The sequence below is a fragment of the Pan troglodytes genome, chromosome 7, assembly GCF_028858775.2.
Source record: "Pan troglodytes isolate AG18354 chromosome 7, NHGRI_mPanTro3-v2.0_pri, whole genome shotgun sequence".
In the NCBI taxonomy this organism is placed as follows: Eukaryota; Metazoa; Chordata; class Mammalia; order Primates; family Hominidae; genus Pan; species Pan troglodytes.
The window spans coordinates 26,281,665-26,301,596 of record NC_072405.2 but is presented as its reverse complement, the minus strand read 5'-3'; the positions used below and the strand labels follow the sequence as shown (position 1 = coordinate 26,301,596).

At 34.7% G+C, this 19,932-nt stretch overlaps 1 protein-coding gene across 50 annotated transcripts in view; it reads right to left on the bottom strand.

The window, feature by feature from the left end:
- PCM1 (pericentriolar material 1) overlaps nt 1-19,932 on the bottom strand; it is a 103,593-nt gene that overhangs the window by 27,181 nt on the left and 56,480 nt on the right. For 22 of the 50 annotated variants that reach the window (XM_063816210.1, XM_063816214.1, XM_063816208.1 and 19 more), the window contains 7 exons: nt 18,673-18,837; nt 16,136-16,192; nt 13,808-13,980; nt 13,340-13,468; nt 9,480-9,600; nt 7,764-7,922; nt 5,857-5,993 (listed from right to left, as the gene is read on the bottom strand). In XM_063816210.1, coding sequence (XP_063672280.1) covers nt 5,857-5,993; nt 7,764-7,922; nt 9,480-9,600; nt 13,340-13,468; nt 13,808-13,980; nt 16,136-16,192; nt 18,673-18,837 — 941 coding nt within the window. Of the gene's footprint in view, nt 1-5,856; nt 5,994-7,763; nt 7,923-9,479; nt 9,601-9,997; nt 10,506-13,339; nt 13,469-13,807; nt 13,981-16,135; nt 16,193-18,672; nt 18,838-19,932 lie in introns of those variants that run through there. The other 28 variants (XM_063816218.1, XM_063816223.1, XM_063816216.1 and 25 more) reach the window with 3 other exon arrangements.

Genomic DNA, 19,932 nt, shown 5'->3' with positions numbered 1-19,932 from the left:
GCAGAGTCGTGAGGTCGCCATTCCAGGCCCCAGCTCCAAGATGACATTTTTAGATACACTCTGGCCCAGAAGGAAACCCACTGCCTTAAAGGGAAAGACCCAGTCCTGGAAGGATTAATCTTGGCTTAATCTTAACCTGCTGACTAAAGAGCCCTTGAACCTTGAATAACTGACAGTGATACCCATGTAGTATGCCATGGGCCTTGGGTGAGACTCAGAGATGTTCTGGCTTCAGGTGAGATCCAACGTATACTGAGCTGTGATGGCTATGGTGAAAGATTCCTTCTGCTTGAGAAAAGTAGAGGAAAAAGGGGACTTTGTCTTGCACCTTAAGTACCAGAGCGATCACAGTGGGGTAGAGCACCAAGCAGGCTCCTGGGATCCGCAATTCGAGAACTTGGCTCCTGGACAGCATTTCTGGACCTGCCCTGGGCCAGAGGAGAGCCCACTGCCCTGAAGGGTGAGTCCCAGGCCTGGTAGCATTCACCACAAGCTGACTAAAAAGCCCTTGGGCTTTAAATGAATATTAGCAGAACTCATGGGCCGGTGGTCATGGTGGTAGCCACCAGGAGAGACTCCTTTGCTTATGGAAAGCAGAGGTAAAAGTGGGAAGGACTTTGTCTTGTGGTTTAAAGGCCAGCTTAGCCACCGTAGGACAGAATACCAGGTAGATTTCTAAGCTCAAGGACAGTATCTGTGGACCCATTAGGGACCTGGGGGAACTCACTGCCCTGAAGGGAAAGACACAAACCTGGCTGGCTTCCCCACCTGCTAATAGTAGGAACCCTAGGGCCTTGAGCGAATTTAGGCAAATTTAGGCGGTAGTCAGGTAGTGGTTACAGAGGGTCTTGGGCAAGCCCCAGTGCTGTGCTGTGCTGGCTTTAGGTATGACCCAGCACAGTCACAGTGGTAAGTCACCAAAGGGGTGCCTCCATCACCCCATCTCCATCCAGCTCCAGGCATTTCAACACAGAGATTCCATTTATTTGAGAGAAAGTAAAGGAAGAGAACAGAAGTCTCCGCCTGGTAATTCAGAGAATTCTTCTGGATCTTATCCAAAATCACCAAAGTGGTATACCTCTATGAGTCTGCAAAAAGCACAGTGTTTTTGGGCTTGGGACCCAAGTCCCTTTGAATACCTGGAAAGCTTTCCCAAGAAGAATGGGCACAAACAAGCCCAGACTGTGAGGCCTACAAGATACAAGGCCTATATGTAACTCTTCAATGCCCAGACACCAACAAATATCCACAAGCATCAAGACCATACAGAAAATCACGACCTCAACAAAGGGACCAAATAAGGCACCAGTGGCCAATCCTGGAGAGAGATATGTGACCTTTCAGACAGAGAATTCAAAATAGCTGTCTTGAGGAAACTCAAACAAATTCAAGATAACACAGGAAGGGAATTCAGAATTTTTTTTTTTTTTTTTTTCAGACAGAGCCTTCCTTGCTCTGTCACCCAGGCTAGAGTGTGGTGGCACAATCTCGGCTCACTGCAACCTCCGCCTCCCAGGTTCAAGCGATTCTCCTGCCTCGGCCTCCCAAGTAGCTGTCATTATAGGTGCGCACCACCATGTCCAGCTACTTTTTTTTTTTTTTTGTATGTTGTAGTAGAGGTGGGGTTTCACCGTGTTGGCTAGGCTGGTCTCAAACTCCTGACCTCAAGTGATCACCCGCCCCAGCCTCCCAAAGTGTTGGGATCACAGGTGTGAGCCATAGCACCTGGCCGGGAATTCAGAATTCTATATTCATAGATAAATTTAATAAACAGATTGAGATAATTTAAAAGAATCAAGCAGAAATTCTAGAGTTGAAAAACGCAACTGACATACTAAAGAATGCATCAATCTCTTAATAGAATTGATCAAGCTAAAGAATTAGCTTGAAGACAGGCTCTTTGAAAACACACAACTTGAGGAGACAAAAGAAAAAAAAAGTAAAACACAATAAAGCACACCTACAGGATCTGCAAAATAACCTCAACAGGACAAATCTAAGTTATTGGCCTTAAAGAGGGGGTAGAGAGAGACAGAGGTAGTAAGCTTAACAACATTCAAGTACAAGAAGGTTACAGAAAACCAGGATAGTTTAATCCAAATAAGACTATCTCAAGGCATTTAATAATCAAACTGCCAAACATCAAGGATAAAGAAAGGACCCTGAAAGCAGCAAGAGAAAAGAAACAAATAACATATAATGGGGTTCCAATATATCTGGCAGTAGACTTGTCACTAGAATCCTTACAGGTCAGGAGAGAGTGTCATGACATGTTTCAAGTGCTGAAGGAAGAAAACTTTTACCCTAGAATAGTACATCCAGCAAAAATATCCTTCAAACATGAAGGAGAAATACTTTCCCAGACAAAAGCTGAGGGATTTCATCAACACCAGACCTGTCTGACAAGAAAAACTAAATACTTTATTTCCATCTAAAAGAAGACATTAATGAGCAGTAAGATATCGTCTGAAGGTACAAAATTCACCAGTAATAGAAAGCACACAGAACATTATAACACTGTAATTATGGTGTGTAAACTACTCTTAAGTGGAAAGACAAAATGATGAACCAACCAGAAATAGTAACTACAACAACTTTTCAGGACATGGTACAGTAAGATATAAACAGAAACAACAAAAAGTTAAAAAGCAAGGAAACAAAGTTAACATTTGCATAAGTTTTCATTTTGTTTGCTTGTTTGTTTATGCAATCAGTGTTATCGGTTTAAAATACTGAGTTATAAGACAGTATTTGCAATCCTCATGGTAACCTGAAATCAAAAAACATACACATAACAGATACGAAAACAATGGATGTTAAAAAACAAGAAAAGCATGAGCAAACCAAACCCAAAATAGAAGAAATAATAAAGATCAAAGCAGAAATAAATGAAATTGAAATAAAATACAAAAGAGCAATGAAACAAAAAGTTGGTATTTTAAAAGATACATAAAATTGGCAAACCATTAACCAGACTAAGAAAAAAAGACAAAAAACCCAAATAATATCAGAGATGAAAAAGGAGACATTACAACCGATACCTCGGAATTCAACAACACATTAAAAAGATGATCCATCGTGACCAAGTGGGATTTATCCCAGGGATGCAAGGATGGTTCAACATAGGTAAATCAATCAATGTAATACATCATATCAACAGAATGAAGGACAAAACCCATATGATCATTTTAACTGATGCTGAAAAACCATTTGATAAAATTCAACATCCTTTCATAAAAGCCCTCAAAAAACTGGGTACAGAAGAAACATACCTCAACATACTAGAAGCCATATACAACAGACCCACAGCTAGTATCATACTAAATGGGGAAACACTGAAAGCCATTCCTTTGTGATCTGGAACACAACAAGGATGTCCACTTTCACCACTGTTATTCAACATAGTACTGGAAGTCCTAGCTAGAGTAATCAGACAAGAGAAAGAAATAAAGGGGATCCAAATTGGAAAGGAAGAATCAAATTATCCTTGTTTGTATATGATATATATATAATCTTATACTTGGAAAAGCCTAAAGACTCCACAAGAATACTATTAGAACTGATCAACAAATTCAGTAAAGTTGCAGGATACAAAGTCAACACACAAAAATCAGTAGCATTTCTATATGCCACCAGTAATCTCATTTACAACAGACACAAATAAAATTAAATACCTAAGAATTAACCAAATAAGTGAAAGATCTCTACAATGAAAACTATAAAACACTGATGAAAGAAATTTAAAAAGACACAAAAATTGAAAGATATTCCATGTTCATGGATTGGAAAAATCAATATTGTTAAAATGTCTGTACTCCCTGAAGCAATCTACCGATTCAATACAATTGTGATCAAAATACCAATGACATTCTTCACAGAGAAAAAAGAATCCTAAAATTTATAGGAACCACAAAAAAAGCTCAGAATAGCCAAAGCTATCTTGAGCAAAAAGAACAAAACTGGAAGAATCACATTAACCTGCCTTCAAATTATACCACAGAGCTATAGTAACCACAACAGCGTGGTACTGGCATACAAACAACAGAAACACAGACCGACAGAACAGAACAGAGAACCCAGAAACACAGACCGATAGAACAGAACAGAGAACCCAGAAACAAATCCACATACCTACAATAAACTCATTTTCAACAAAGGTGCCAAGAACACACATTGGGGAAAAGACAGTCTCCTCACAATAAATGGTGCTGGGGTAACTGGATATCCATATGCAGAGGAATGAAACTAGACCTCTATCTCTCACCATATACAAAAGTCAAATCAAAATGGATTAAAGACATAAATCTAAGACCTCATACTATGAAACTATTATATGAAAACAGTGGGGAAACTCTGCAGGACATTGGTCTGGGCAAAAATTTCTTGAGTGATACCCCACAAGCACTGGCAACCAAAGCAAAAGCAGACAAATGGGATCACATCAAGTTAAAAAGCTTCTGCACAAGAAAAGAAACAAACAACAAAGTGAAGAGACAACCCACAGAATGAGAGAAAATATGTGCAAACCATCCGACAAGGGATTAATAACCAGCATATATAAAGAGTTCAAACAACTCTATAGGAAAAAATCTAATAATCTAATTTTAAAATGTGCAGAAGATCTGAAGACACATTTCTCAAAAGACGACATACAAATGGCAAACAGGCACATAAAAGGTGCTCAACATGATCACGGAAATGACAATCAAAACTATAGCGAGAAATCATCTCACCTCTGTTAAAATGGCACTTATCCCAAAGACAGGCAATAATAAATGCTGGCGAGGATGTGGAGAAAAGGGAACTTTCATACACTGCTGGTGGGAATGTAAATTAGTACAACCCCTCTGGAGAACAGTTTGGAAGTTGCTCAAAAAACTGAAAATACAGCAAGAGCTACCATATGATCCAGGAATCCCACTGCTGGGTATATACAGAAAAGAAAGGACATCAGTGTATTAAAGGGCTATCTGCACACTCATGTTTGTTGCAGTACTGTTCACAACAACCAAGATTTGGAAGCAACCTAAGTGTCCATCAACAGATGAACAGATAAAGAAAATGTGGTACAGACACACAATGGAGTACTATTCAGCCATAAAAAATAATGAGACCTTGTCATCTGCAACAACATGGATGGAACTGGAGGTCATTATGTTAAGTGAAGTTAGCCAGGCTCAGAAAGACAAACTTCATATGTTCTCACTTACTTGTGGGAGCTAAAAATTAAAACAATTTAACTCATGGAGATAATGTGTATAAGGATGGTTACCAGAGGCTATGAAAGGTAGTAGGGAATAGGGAAGATGGTTAATGGGTACAAAAAGTAGTCAGAATGAATGAATAAGATTATTTAACAGCACAACAGGGTGACTACAGTCAATAATTTAATTATACATTTTAAAATAACTAAAAGAGTATAACTGGATTGTTTGTAACACAAAGGTTAAATGCTTGAGGGGATGGATACCCCATTTACCATGATGTGATTATTACATATTGCATGCCTGTATCAAACTATTTCATGTACCCCATAAATATACACACCTACTATATACTCACAAGAACTAAAAATAAAATAAAAATAAAGGTGATAAATCCTGAAAAAATGCAGTAGAAAAATAATGATCTAGAAAGAAGTTTATGATATAGTAAATGAAAAAGGTGGAATATGCACATGTGTACAAAATATTACTGAAAGGTTCAGAGAATGTTGGTAGGGTGAAAAAATTATGGGTGATAGTTTTTTTGTTGTTGTTTACCTATACCGTTGAACTTTATCACAATAAGCTCTTCTGTATGAATTAAAAAACAAAACATAGAAAGTTTCGTTTATTTTTTAAAATAATTGCTTACCTTCAAAAAAGGAATGACTTCTTTCATAATTGCTTTAATTTGCCGGTCCAGCTGCTGAGTATCAATTCTAGGACATGGGATGGTAGAAACTTCACTTACAGGTTGTTGTGAACTATGATTTTCAATAACGGGAGTTTCTAATTTTTAAAAAGAAAATACATTAGCCTAACAAAGCCTATTATATATACATATATGCCTTTATGTTGAAATTTGAAAAATATTAAATTTGATGATTTTATGCTAACATAATACAAAGAAACATGTTTGTAGTTTTAGCACCCCTATCAATTAAAATAAAGTAGTAATAAAACCACCATTAGATATCACATATTTAAATTTTTTACATAGAATTATTATTACTTCTAATCAATATAAAATATACCTTCAAAATCTAATACCTGAAACCACAAAAATTCTAGAAGATAACATTGGAGAAACCCTTATAGACACCGGCTTAGGCAAAGACTTCATGACCAAGAACCCAAAAGCAAATGCAACAAAAACAAAGATAAACAGATGGAACTTAAACTAAAAAGTTTCTGCACAGCAAAAGAAATAATCATCTGAGTAAACAGACAACCCACAGAGTGTGAGAAAGTCTTTGTAAACTATGCATCTGACAAAGGACTAATACCCAGAATCTACAAAGAACTCAAACAAATCAGGAAAAAAAAAAAAATCCCATCAAAAAGTGGGCTAAGGCCAAGTGTGGTGTCTCACAGTTGTAATCCCAGCACATTGGGAGGCTGAGGTGGGCAGATCACTTGAGACCAGGAGTTCAAGGCCAGCCTGGACAATATGCTGAAATCCCATCTCTACTAAAAATACAAAACTTAGCTGGACATGGTGGCACATGCCTATAATGCCTGCTACTCGGGAGGCTGAGGCATGAGAATCACTTGAGTCTGGCAGGCAGAGGATGCAGTGAGCTGAGATTGTGCCACTGCATTGCAGCCTGGGCAACAGAGCAAGACTGTGCTCAAATTAAAAAAAAAAAAAAAAAAAGTAGTAGTAGTAGGCTAAGGATATAGACAACTCTCAAAAGAAGACACACAAATGGCCAAAAAACTTTTTGGTGATGTTGAGTGAAAAAATGCTCAACATCACTAATTATCAGGAAAATGCAAATCAAAGCACAAACTACAATGTGATACCATCCTACTCCTGCAAGAATGGCCGTAATTTAAAAATCAAAAAATAATAGATGTTAGTGTGGATGTGGTAAAAAGGGAACACTTTTACACTGCTGGTGGGCATGTAAACAAGTAAAACCACTATGGAAAACAGTATGAAGATTCCTTAAACAACTGAAAGTAGATCCACCATTTGATCCAGCAATCTCACTACAAGGTATCTGCCCAAAAGAAAAAAAGTCATTATATGAAAAAGATACTTGCACGTGCATGTTTATAGCAGCACAATCTGCAGTTGCAAAATATGGAACCAGTCCAAATGTCTATCAATCAACGAGCGGATAAAGAAAATGTGGTATATGTACATATGTGTAGATAGACAGATATATTTGTTTATTTATTTATACACCACAGCATACTACTTAGCCATAAAAAGGAACAAAGTAATGGCATTTGCAGCCATCTGGGTAGAGTTGGACACCGTTAATCTAAGTGATGTAACTTAGGAATGGAAAACCAAACATTGCATGTTCTCACTCATAAGTGGTAGCTAAGCTATGAGTATGCAAAGGCATAAGCAGGATACAGTGTACTTTGGGGTTTCAGGGGAAAGGGTGGGAAGGGGGTGAGGGATCAAACAATACACACTGGGTACAGTGTATACTGCTCAGGCGATGGGTGCACCAAAATCTCAGAAATCACCACTAAAGAACTTATTCATGTAACCAAACACCACCTGTTCTCCAAAAACCTACCGAAAACAAAAATATATACCTTCTAAATTATTAACTGTAGTACTTGCACCAGCACCATCTCCATCCTCAATAATCCTGCAGGTGCATCTCATATTTGAGTTACTTTCAGCCTCAGTCTTCATACGCTCATATTCTCTCATTCTGGCTAATGCTTGATCTAAGTGAATCACGGTGTTACCTACATTTGGAACAAAAATATTTTTTGAGTATGTAAAAGTGAACTTTTTCATATATTCCTCAAAATGCATTAATAAAAAAATGTCCAAACAAAAGGAAGGAAAATTAGCTTTAACAAGTTCTACACACTATACTACTTGAGCACTTCATATACATTATCACACTTATTTAATCCTTAAAATAATCCTATATAGTAGATGACATTACTTTCATTTGCAGAAAATTTAAGTAACTTGCTCAAGCTTTCACAGACAGTTCAATGTAGGAACAAGGATTTAAACTTAGTTATCAAACTCTGAAGCCCATATTTATTTCATTTTGTTGTTTCATTTAAACAATACAAGTGAATTCCAAAATGTCATGCAAATTCTGATGAAAACAATGCAACCTAAAACAAGCAAATTAGGTAAGAAAAAGGCCTATCAATGAAATTTCCCAATTCTATGTCTACTTCAGACACAGCTACTGGTGCAGGGTTGTAAGAAAAAAAAAAAATACCAGTAAATGAAAGAAAATACGTAGGAGTCGAAGTATTCTGGCAACTCAGAAAGAGAGGGACAACCTAAGGGGTGAGGGTTGGCAGGCCACACAGTAATTTTTCTCTGTAATGGGATGAACTCAATGCAGACCCAAATAAGCATTTACTTAGAGGTCAGCTAAGGCTGAGTCCTCAATAATTACAATAAGCATAAGGAAGACTTTTGTTTTGGCGAACAGTAGGAATGTAATGATAGGGCAAGGCTAAGTCCTTTTCTTTATAGTGGAAAAATACCTTTGAAATAATCTAAGTCTTCTCTTCATCACGTGAACAAACACTAGAGTAACAGGACATTACATTATTTTATCAACTAAGCACCCTGGATGGCAGAATAACTGAATTCTCAGGTTCTCTTTTGATTGGCCACAGTCTAGAAACGTATCAAGTATCTACATATTTTTCTTTTCCTTAAATTTCCAAGTCTAGGACTCGAATTTTTTCTCCACTGCAGCCAGGCAACCCTCTAAACCTCTTTTGTTTTACAGCTGATGGGAGACGGGAAAAAAAAAAAAAATCCAAACAAACAAACAAAAACAACCAAAACCATTTGCTATGCCTGAGAATTACTTGAGGTTTTCACTACAGGTTATTTAAGAAAACTGACTGCTTAACTCAAATTAAAAAGTTAACATTTTTATTAAAAACATGATTAGATGAGGCCTGAATTGTTCCCATGAATTAACTAGATGACCTTAAACGATGACCTTTCCTTTAAGGAAAAGGAAATTAACATTTTCTGAACTCAAGCAAGTAAGTTACATTATATTTTCACAAGAACATAGCAAGGTAGGTTAAAATTCCCATTTCCTTAGTATATGCAGAGTCAAAAATGTTGGATGATTTGCTCACAGGGTTAAGAGTCAGAAGATTCTTGATTTTAGACTGATAGATAATTAAGTCCACATTCTTTCAACCACACACACTTCGCCTTTCTAGACTTGTTTCCTTATCAACGCCAATTCAAAGACTGGACCAGATCAACTTAAAGTTGTTTCTAAGATTATAAAAAATTCTGCTTACCTAGATCATCTGTTGCAAAAGGCTCAAAATTTGATGATACAGACAGGACACTAGCATTATCAGCATCATTTTGCTCACTTATTTTATGGGTTTCTCTTTCAAAGTTCTTCTCAAAAGTTTCCTAAGTTACAGTAAAACAAACAAAAATCACTAATACTTCTAAGAATTTCATATTAATAATCTAACAGAGATAACTATTTACATAAAATTGTACACTTAAAAGATATTCATAAGTTTCCTCAGTATTCTGTCCAAACAAGATGATAATATAACCAAAGTTATTAAACGCTGAATACAGAGTCACAGAGAATAGTGATATAAGTAGCCTTGCAGAATATTTATTATGTAGATAAACATACACAAAGACAGCTACTGATTAAATTCTAATTTGGCAAAGTTAACATTTTACATTATTTCTATACTCTCAGGGACATTCTCCTATCTCCAAATGCTAACAATGTCTAGTAGCTTACTCTACCTGGTTGTCTCACATCAGAAAAGAAAACATCACAACATCATTTGCATTTTTAAAAAATAAACTTTATTGAAATATAATTAATATACAATGCACTCACTTTAAATGTACAGTTTGATGAGTTTTGACAAATGTATACACTCATGTAACCAGATTCCCTAAAGATAAAGACCATTTCCACTGGCCCAGGACGTTTCTTCACAACCCTCTACAGTCAATCTCCACCACACCCTACTCATGATTTCTATCACTGTAGATCAGTTCTGCTGGTTGTAGAACTTCATACAAATGGAACCAGCCAATATACACATTCTTCATTGTCTGACTTTTCACTTAGTATGTTTCTGAAATGAATCCATGTTTTGTGTTTCAGAAGTTCAGAAATTATTTTTTAATGGCTGCACAGTATTCCACTGTATAGATATACCACAGTTTGTTTATCCATTTATCTCTTGATGCTTCAGTTTGAGGCTATCATGACTAAAGATGCTATGAACATTAATGTGCAAGTGTTTTTGTGATGCATATTTTCATTTCTCTTGGATGAATACCTAGAAGAGAAATTGCTGGGTCACATGCCACGTTTATGTTTATAAGCAACTGCCAAACTGCTTTCCAAGTGGTTGTGCAATTTTACATTCTCATAAGGACTGTGCGAGTTCCAACTGTTCCACATTCTCACCAACACTTCTTATTGTCAATCTTTTCATTTTAGCCATTCTTGATGTGAAGTGGTATTTTCTGTGGCTTTAATTTGCATATTAGCCATTCATATATCTTCTTTCATTAAGTGCCTGTTCAAATCTCTTGCCCAGTTTTTACTGAGTTGTCTTACAACTGAGTTGTAAGCTTTATACAGTCTATATATCAGACAGTTGTCAGATATATATACTGGGATTATTTTCCCATAACAGTATCTTTTGAAAAGCAGAAAATTCCTATTTTTGTTAAGTCTAATTTATTAATTTTTTCTTTTATAGTTAGTGCTTTCTCTGTCCTAAGAAAACTTAGCCTATGTCAAGGTCATAATTTTTTCCCATTTTCTTTTAAAAGTTTTAATAGTGTTGGCTTTTACATGACTTTAGGTCATTTCAAATTAATTTTGTGTATAGTGTGATGGTGGTAGGGTGTCTCACTTACATTTTGATTATGACATTTTACAGTTGTGTTCTTTCCCTTAACTAATGATCTTTTTAAAGTTTCCTATCTTCAATTATGAAATCAAAGATTTGTCCCTGATTAAAGGAAATTTAGACATTAAGGAACGTATTTTAGAAATAGGGAAACCATTTTTTTACTCTTTCAAGTAAGACTTGATGTGCTTCAAGTCTTCAAGACAGATGTGCTTTTACCATTTTATTATCATCAGGAGCAGGAGACACAAAGTGTGTTTTCTTCTTCCTAAACCTCAGTGTCTCCACTCCATCCTCCTTGACTTACAGCTCCCAGATTCCCAGTTTCACTTTCATTTCTCTCTTCCCTGGGCAAGAGAGGTATCTCTTACACATCTTAATATACATTTGTAAAAGCTCCAAAAATGAAGCTCAAGAAGCATAGAAGCATCTAGAGAATGAGGCTCTAAATCTGTCCAATACAAAAAACACCACATGGCTATTTAAATAAAATTTAAAATTTAGTTCCTCAGTTACAATAGCTATACTTCAAGTACTTGCTAGTCACATGTAGCTAATGGCTACAGCATTAGACAATGCAGACATAAAACAATTCCATCACTATAGAAAGTTCTACTGGACACTGCTGCTTCAGATCTGTGAGTATCAACACTGGATATTGTGGTGCTGCTGATTAAATGGCATTAGTAAAGGGAAGATGTTGACCTTAATGCTGAATTTAAGTTTTGGAAGAAATATCAAAGAACTGATTTAGTTACTTAATTAAAAGTAATACTAAATACAATTACTATCCCAAGTCCTTACTTATCAAGTAGTACAGCATCTTTAAATTTCATTTAACTTTAAAACCTTCTTAGGTTAACTTTATCCTAAACTGTAGCTCAACTTTCAAAATGTGCTATCGATGGTGCAAACCAATGTGCTCCAATCTCTTAAAATAAATGGAAGTAATGCTGCCTGTATGAAACTTGGATAAAAGTGAAAGCACTGGAATTAAGGATATATAATTATTGAAAAATACGTCTAGGAACGGAGACTGTTCATTCTCTCTCAAGTTATTTCAGTGCCCAATAAACCTTAATATAATTTAACATCTATTTTTAATGTATTCAAGCAGGTCGCATTTCATTTCCCACAAAAAGGAATACACAATTTTCAATTAGTTATAACAATCCAAAGGAGCAAACACTGACTGACACTAATTTACATTTCACATTGCAAAGTTAATTAAAACCATGTAGTTTTTAGACACAGGTTTATGTTATAGTACTAAAGGAGTCAGAGTCCAGTGGGAAAACATTTTAAACAGAAAAGATGAGCCGGGGAAGTTATTATTTTAAACACGAGTAGAAGTTAAAGAGCAAAAATTCAGAAAAACTCAGAAATTACTGTATCTGAAAAGGCAAGACAATCCTTTGAGAAAACACTGGCTTCAGAAAAAACTTAGTATTAACACTTCAACAAAAGGCAGAAACAGTAAATTCCAACTCTCTACCTATAGCTGATATTTGCTAATCAACTACGGAACTCTTACCCATGTATCTCTAGGTGCTAGAGTTGTCATAAAAAAGGAATGTATTTGCTATCCCACGACCACATGAAATATTTTACAATAAAATCAAGGCCTGAACCTTGAAATAGGTGATTCCCAAACACCTAGCACATTATCTCCTCAGTATACTAGCAGTTCTGTCACTGTTATTCAATCAACGATGTGCTAAGTGCTATTTGGAGGACACAGCTTTACTGAATTTATACCATTCTCCTTAGCACTCTTCTCCATTTCCAGGTCCTTTTTACTACATTAAATTGCAATTTTTTTCCTGGAAGACTTTTGTCTAGGCTTTTTTTTTTTTTTTTTAACCCAAAGACCTGATTTATCCTGTATTTATTCATTCAAGTGTTTTTACTATAATCTGATAGCTGTTTTACTGAATGTCTTAAATAAATACAACATACATTTGTAAATGTCCTTTAAGAGTCAGCCCCTATACTGGGTAATAACAATATAAATATGGCTATCTCAGACCTCATAATCTATCATACATACATAATTTTTGGTGTTTGCTACCATATTTTGATTGCATATTATATCTCACCCTCAAAATAAAATAACACATTATACCCAAGTTTTAAAAAAAGCTGAAAATCAAATATATTAGGTCTACCTACAATTTGACAATAATCTATTTAACTTTTATTTACTGCACACTAAAATTATATCTACAATTCACTAATCATTATCAGCTTACATCATCAGTAGTAGCAAGGCTCTCACTAGGAGTAAGTTCTGAGTTTGATGCTATCCAAGTACCAGAGTTTACTGACTTTACATTTTCTCCTTTTTCATGGCTCTCAGAAATATGTCTGGATACTATGTCCTAAATAAGAAAATAAGATCATCATTTATATAAAACATACATGCTTAATCATTCATTTATATTACAGATTCAAAAATAAAAGCAGATGGAAGGAAAAATGTACTGTTTCTACCCTCACAGGTTAAGTGTGACGAAGTAGACAAAACACTGAAAAAGTACTCAAAAAAAATACTTTAATGCTACTTAAGCTATACAAAAATTTTAAATAAAATGTCAAGAAAGCACATAGAGAACAGATGAAAATTCATATGGCACATGCTTCAGTCTAAGACAGCAACCAGAGACAATCATGAAGAAGGTGATAATAGGGTAGGAAAAATTATGTTAGGTACCAGATACCTGCAATGCATATAAAGCCCTCTGTCTCAAGTAGTCTGTGTTTAGTAGCTGTAGCTCATGGAAGAGTTCAATAAGAAAATGTGGACGAGATTCATTTTGAGAAATTAATGTAGCTACTTCAGAATAAATAGTATCTCGCAAAGCTTCAAACATGGAAAAATCACTCCCAGTTTCTGGAATACATAAAAGACCAGAAAGTTAATATTGATGAAGTACCTTCATGACAACTTTTATTAGCTAGTATCATTACTCTCAGCTTTAAATTATCTAAAAATTCTATTTTAGACAATTCTATTTCAGAGCTTTTGAAGTAGAAAAGAAGCTTAATATTACCAAGATAAATAAAATCTTAAAATATCAAGATATGCATTTTATACTAAAAATGAAACTTTAATGAATAACATTACCTAGCATTACTAAGAACCATGTTTATTTCTGATCATATAAAATATACAGAAAATATTATACATTTTATAGGAAAAATCAGTGAAAATCTTTCAACACTTAGAAATAAGCTAAGTGCTAATTTCTTTTTTGCTTTTGCTAATATGGACTTCATTACAGAAAAGGAAGTTTGTATATTTTGTTAATGTTAAAAAGAATAAACTGAATGCTGCCAATGAAAGCTACTAGATTAAGGTCTATCCAGTATAGTCTACTAATTATCAAATCTCATACATCACACAGAAAAGTGCTGTGATGATGAGTAACCAAATCTGTAACCTAACATAATAGGTCAATTTCACCATTGTGTCTTATTTACATACTCAGTGTATATTGGAGCAGGCAAGTGACCCAACTGAAGTTTTCAGTTTCACAGAATCTAGGCATCACTCTATTATTTAGCTACAATTCGGCTAAATTTACTTGTTGATAACACAAAATTATTACACTCAAAGGTATCCATTTAAAATGTTGAGTATCTTAATACATTGCGCTTTCAAATAAGTATACAAGATCATAAAAACTCATTTTTGTGAGAGGAATAAGAAAATGGAAAAAGAATGTGCTCTAATAGAAAAATTTTCCACTACTTGGCTAATAATATCTTCAGGTCTCAATTTCCACAAGCATGAAATAATAACATTACTAATATAAGGTATCAATAGAAAAATATATTAATTATATGTAACAATAAATATGCAACTTCCCTATTTTGCCTCAGTTACAGGTATAAAATCAAGTGATACACTAAAGTTCTAGTAGTTTTAAGGTATGAACTATCACAAAAATGACACTTATTATAATAAGCAGGAACCAAAACTATCTCTGTAAGCAATCTCTTCTAATGGGAAAAATCCAGGTAAAAAGAATTTTGATATGCAAACTTTTATCTTATATACTATATTGCAGTTTAATCATACTTAATTAAAAAAATTCATTTCAAAGCTATAACTGTTTAATGACATATTTAATACCTCTGTATGTGATAAAATTATCAATCTAAATTGCGTATCATTAAAAATTAAATTATTCTCAAATAATGAATATGCCATTTAAACACAAGCTTCATTCCCCCACCACTTCTGCAGTCAAGAGGTGGAAAGTTTATGCCAGTTTCTCCTCCTGAACTGAAATTTATTAGCTTTGGCTGGAAAAATCCCTAATCTTAATCAGGTTTCTCTAATTCCATCTTGTTTTTATATTCTATTTTCAGAGTTCTTTATTTTCAAAGTGCCACTGATATATGTTCAGCTTTGTCAGTTCTGGATCCTTGTTTTGTATCTTTAGATTCCCCTAAAGGTTCCATTCAAACTGGCTTTTACTTTTCATTCATGTAAAGCTGCAAGAGGAGTTAAAAAAAATATTTACAACTCTAAAACACAAAGAACCACATTTAATGAGAATACTTATATTAGAGACTAAAATAGTATTTGGGAATCTTTGTAATTTCCATGATCTTTATTTATCACGTCTTTGCATGTAATCATTGTTTTGTTTGATGACTTTTCTAAGATGCTGACTGAAAAGGAAAGATAAACTATAAAAGTAACTATATTTCCAGGTCTAAGAAATACTAATGCTTTGAAGAAGTACAAAATAACCTCAAATCAAGTACTAAACCATAAAAAAGGTTTCTGTTACCCTTATGAATGTGTTAGGTTACATACACTAACAGAATATGAAAACAAAAGCAGCCAATTTTACCAAGAATTATAAATGAATGGGTTCAGAATTTTATGAATATAAATTATCTTTTACAATAGTCACATAACATATATACTCTAAGCTAAATTTAAAAAAGAAAAAAACCAGAACAATAAAACCTTTAGGACCAATGGGAAAAAATTAACAAAAAGTGGACACCAAAACTACGCAGATTGTTACCTGGCGCTTCATTGCATGCATTTCTGTTAGACTGCTGTAGTATTCTCCTAGCATGTGCTGTAGGAAAGGGCAGACATAAGGATGAACATAAAATGTGTATGAGTAGTAAAGACAGGGTCTATAACATGAATAAGTGAATGAAAAAAAGAAATAAGCGAATTTCTTTAAAATTGTTTGCCTGAACTAAGGCTTACGCTCTACTTAAAAATAATCTCAAGAAAAAAAATCTCAAAAGGTTTGCTATAAACGTATATTAAGGCGACCGATGATGACTATCATAATAAACTTCTATCATTCATTTTTAGAAGCATACACATCAAGGTGAACCTCCCACAACACCCACGGGAGAAGACGACTGCGTAATTTAATACTAGCAGTCATATTACGCTATACTCTAATAATCATATGTTATGAGTACAGTTACAAAAAGTAACATGCCTTACATGCTATAAGGAATTTTAGGGTAATGATTAAAACTAAAAATAAATCTTTTCAGGGCTGGGCATGGTGGCTCATGCCTGCAATCCCAGCACTTTGGGAGGCCGAGGCGGGCGGATCACGAGGTCAGGAGATTGAGACCATCCTGGCTAACACAGTGAAACCCTGTCTCTACTAAAAATACAAAAAATTAGCCGGGCGTGGTGGCACGCACCTGTAGTCCCAGCTACTCAGTGGGCTGAGGCAGGAGAATCGCTTGAACCCGGGAGGCAGAGGTTGCAGTGAGCCGAGGTCGCACCACTGCACTCCAGCCTGGATGACAGAGCGAGACTCGGTCTCAAAAAAAAATTTTTTTTTAATCTTTTCAGAATGTAAATATGTACACTTGTGTATATTTATATATTCAAACATTTTTTAATTCACCAAAATTCAATCATTATATTTCACTAAGTAACAGTAATAGGGCCTGAAGTACTATGTCCAATTATTATTTAAGTAATTGATACTCAGTTTATTAAGACTTTCAGTTTAGTGTCCTTCTTCGACCTCTACCGGACTGTTTATTTTTTGAAGATATCACTATTTGGTAGAGAGTAAAAGGAGATGAAAATTATAAAATTTTAGTAAAATTCCGGGTTCAGAAGAATAGGACTGATATTTTTGCAGAAAGGAACACAGACTTAACAGAAGCCCAGCTTCTAAGTTCAGCTTTACCATTTCCTAGCAATGTAAGCTTGAGAAATTCATTTCAAAATGCAAACAAATGTGATGTTTCTTTTCTGATTACAAAATGATAAATGCTCATTATGAGTTTAAAGATGATAAAACCACTATTAACATTTTGATGCATTTTCTTCCAGCCTTTTTGCATTCAAATTTTTGTTTATACATAGTTGAAACCATACTGTTGAGACAACACTAAATCTTAATGTCTTTTTTTTTTTCCCCTTTGGTCTTCTTAGGATGGATTACTACAAGTACAATTACTGGATTAAGGGCATGACTTCTGAAGCTTTCCAGGAAAGTTGTACCAGTTTACATTACCGAGCCTTTATGAGTACTGAAAAACAAAACAAAAAAAAGTTCCCTCTTTGACCATGTTTCCTCTGAAAAATGGAAATAAAACCAACTCAGCATTACGAGGCTCAAATGAGATTTGTTGGTAATTTGAAAATAATGGAGCATGGTACAAAAGATAGCTGCTGTTATCATTTTTAAACAAAAAACGCATGCATTTTATACTAATGTCAATGAAAGCTACTAGATTAAGGTCTATCCACTATAGTCTAATGTCATGTTATTGCCTCTCTCTCTCCATATTTCTTTGAGATGCTCTTTACAAATTAGGAAACTACTGGTGCTTTTATCTGCTGCCAAGGGACTCAAAAAAGTGACAAACAGGGAAATACTATAATAATGTGATTAAGGCAACAAAATAGGTTTACACAAGCTACAAGGAAAACAGGAGAAAGGGGAAACTATCCTAGCTTGGATTAGAATGGAGTTTCAGAATTAAAATTGTATTAAGAGTCCAGCAGAGAAATGAACTTACAAAAAAGGCAGAAAGGACTTGACATAGAAGAACAGCTACCAAGGTAAGAAAGAATGTGATAGCTATACAAAAACTCCAGTTCAGTGCCACAGAAAGAAAAAAGTTCAAGGCAGAGTGTGTTGAGAAATGAGTCTGGAGAGGCAGGAAGGAACCAAATCCCTGATGGCCATGTACGTTCCATGAAGGCATTCAGACTTTATCCTGTAGGCACAGTGAGCCAAAGGACTGAAGCAGGAGATGACATGATTTCATATCTAATTCTTAATCAGATAAGATTTTCAGAATTTGAAATGAAGAGTTCCACAATTGTAACTATCCTTTGTTTAGAATTTTATTAAAATGTGTCCAAAACTATTAAATAGTATAACACAAAATATTTTCAGTTTTTATTTTTCAGTATCAAGGAATGTGTACTATAATTTCCGCTATAAAACCTTCCACATGATAGATATGTGTGAAACACCAATTTTAAAACCTGCTTTATTATAGCTTTTCAAATCTAAGCTGAAAACCTCCTTATATTAATGCAAACCAAAAAAGAACATACCTGAAGATATTTCTGTAGACCTATTACATTTTATTATTTTTTCCAGTTGCTCATGATTCTTTCTGCTGAATACTTTTGCTTGAACAGGCTCTTCAGTCTGGGCTGAATGTCTGTTCCTACTTTTGCAAGGTTCACATGTGCTAGACATACTGGCACTTTCATACCCTTGAGTAAAAAAAGTGACAACTGTTATCAGTTGCAACTAACTCAAACTAAAAGGGAAATCGGTTTCCATTGTGTAACAGTACAGGTAACTCAATTTACAATGCTAGGAAGGCCTGGTATAAATAGAATACAAAACAGTAAATATGTCTTGGAGGTATCTTTGCAATACCCTTTGGAAGCATGAGCTAACAGTAATAAATCTAACCTTCACTGTTCTTTGATACTCATCTTAATGAGTATATTCCAATTCGAAGTATATGGCAGACCTTACATGACCCCAAATCTCTACTAGAATTCCAAGTTAGCAATTTTTAATATTAGGAGACATAAGAATCACATCCGATATATACAGATATCCATTATAGAGGGAGAGTAGTCAAATACATTTGCCTTTCTTATTGTTATCTTTTATGTGACATGACTTGGTTTAAAAGGTCTTACCCACTGATAGGTTATACATATATTCTATAAAATTTTCAAGTTTTTAAAATATTTTGGTATATATACAAGGTAGAAATTCCTTTTTTTTTTTTTTTGTTCCACATGGATAGGTGGCTATAGCTACCCTCTTTCCACTGAATTAAAATACACGTCGGTCAATATATTAAATTCCAATATTTGGGGTTTTACTTTTGGACATTTATGTGTTCAACTTAGCTATTCCAATGCCATTTTTATTCATTTAGAAACACAAGTTATACAGGATGATCAAATATCTGCTAAGGCAAGTCCCACTAGCTTCACTTTTTTCTTGACTATTCTTGGGCATCTGTCCTTCCACATAAGCTTTGTTGTTTTTTGTTTTCAATTTTAAAAACAATCTCTGGGGACTCAAAATGGAATCAAATTAAAAGTATGTATTAATCTCAGGAGAAATGGTATTTAATAATCTTACGCATTTCCATCTTTTCCATCTTAAGAACATGGTTATGTTTTTATATTTGTTCAATCTTTCTGATGTTCTTCAAAAATACTTCATAGCTTTTTATAGACCTAGTACTTTCCTTGTTAAATTTGTTCCTTACATTTCATACCCCCCACTCAAACACTTAGAGGACTACTATGAGAAGAGCGTTCCTCTCCACTTTCATGCTA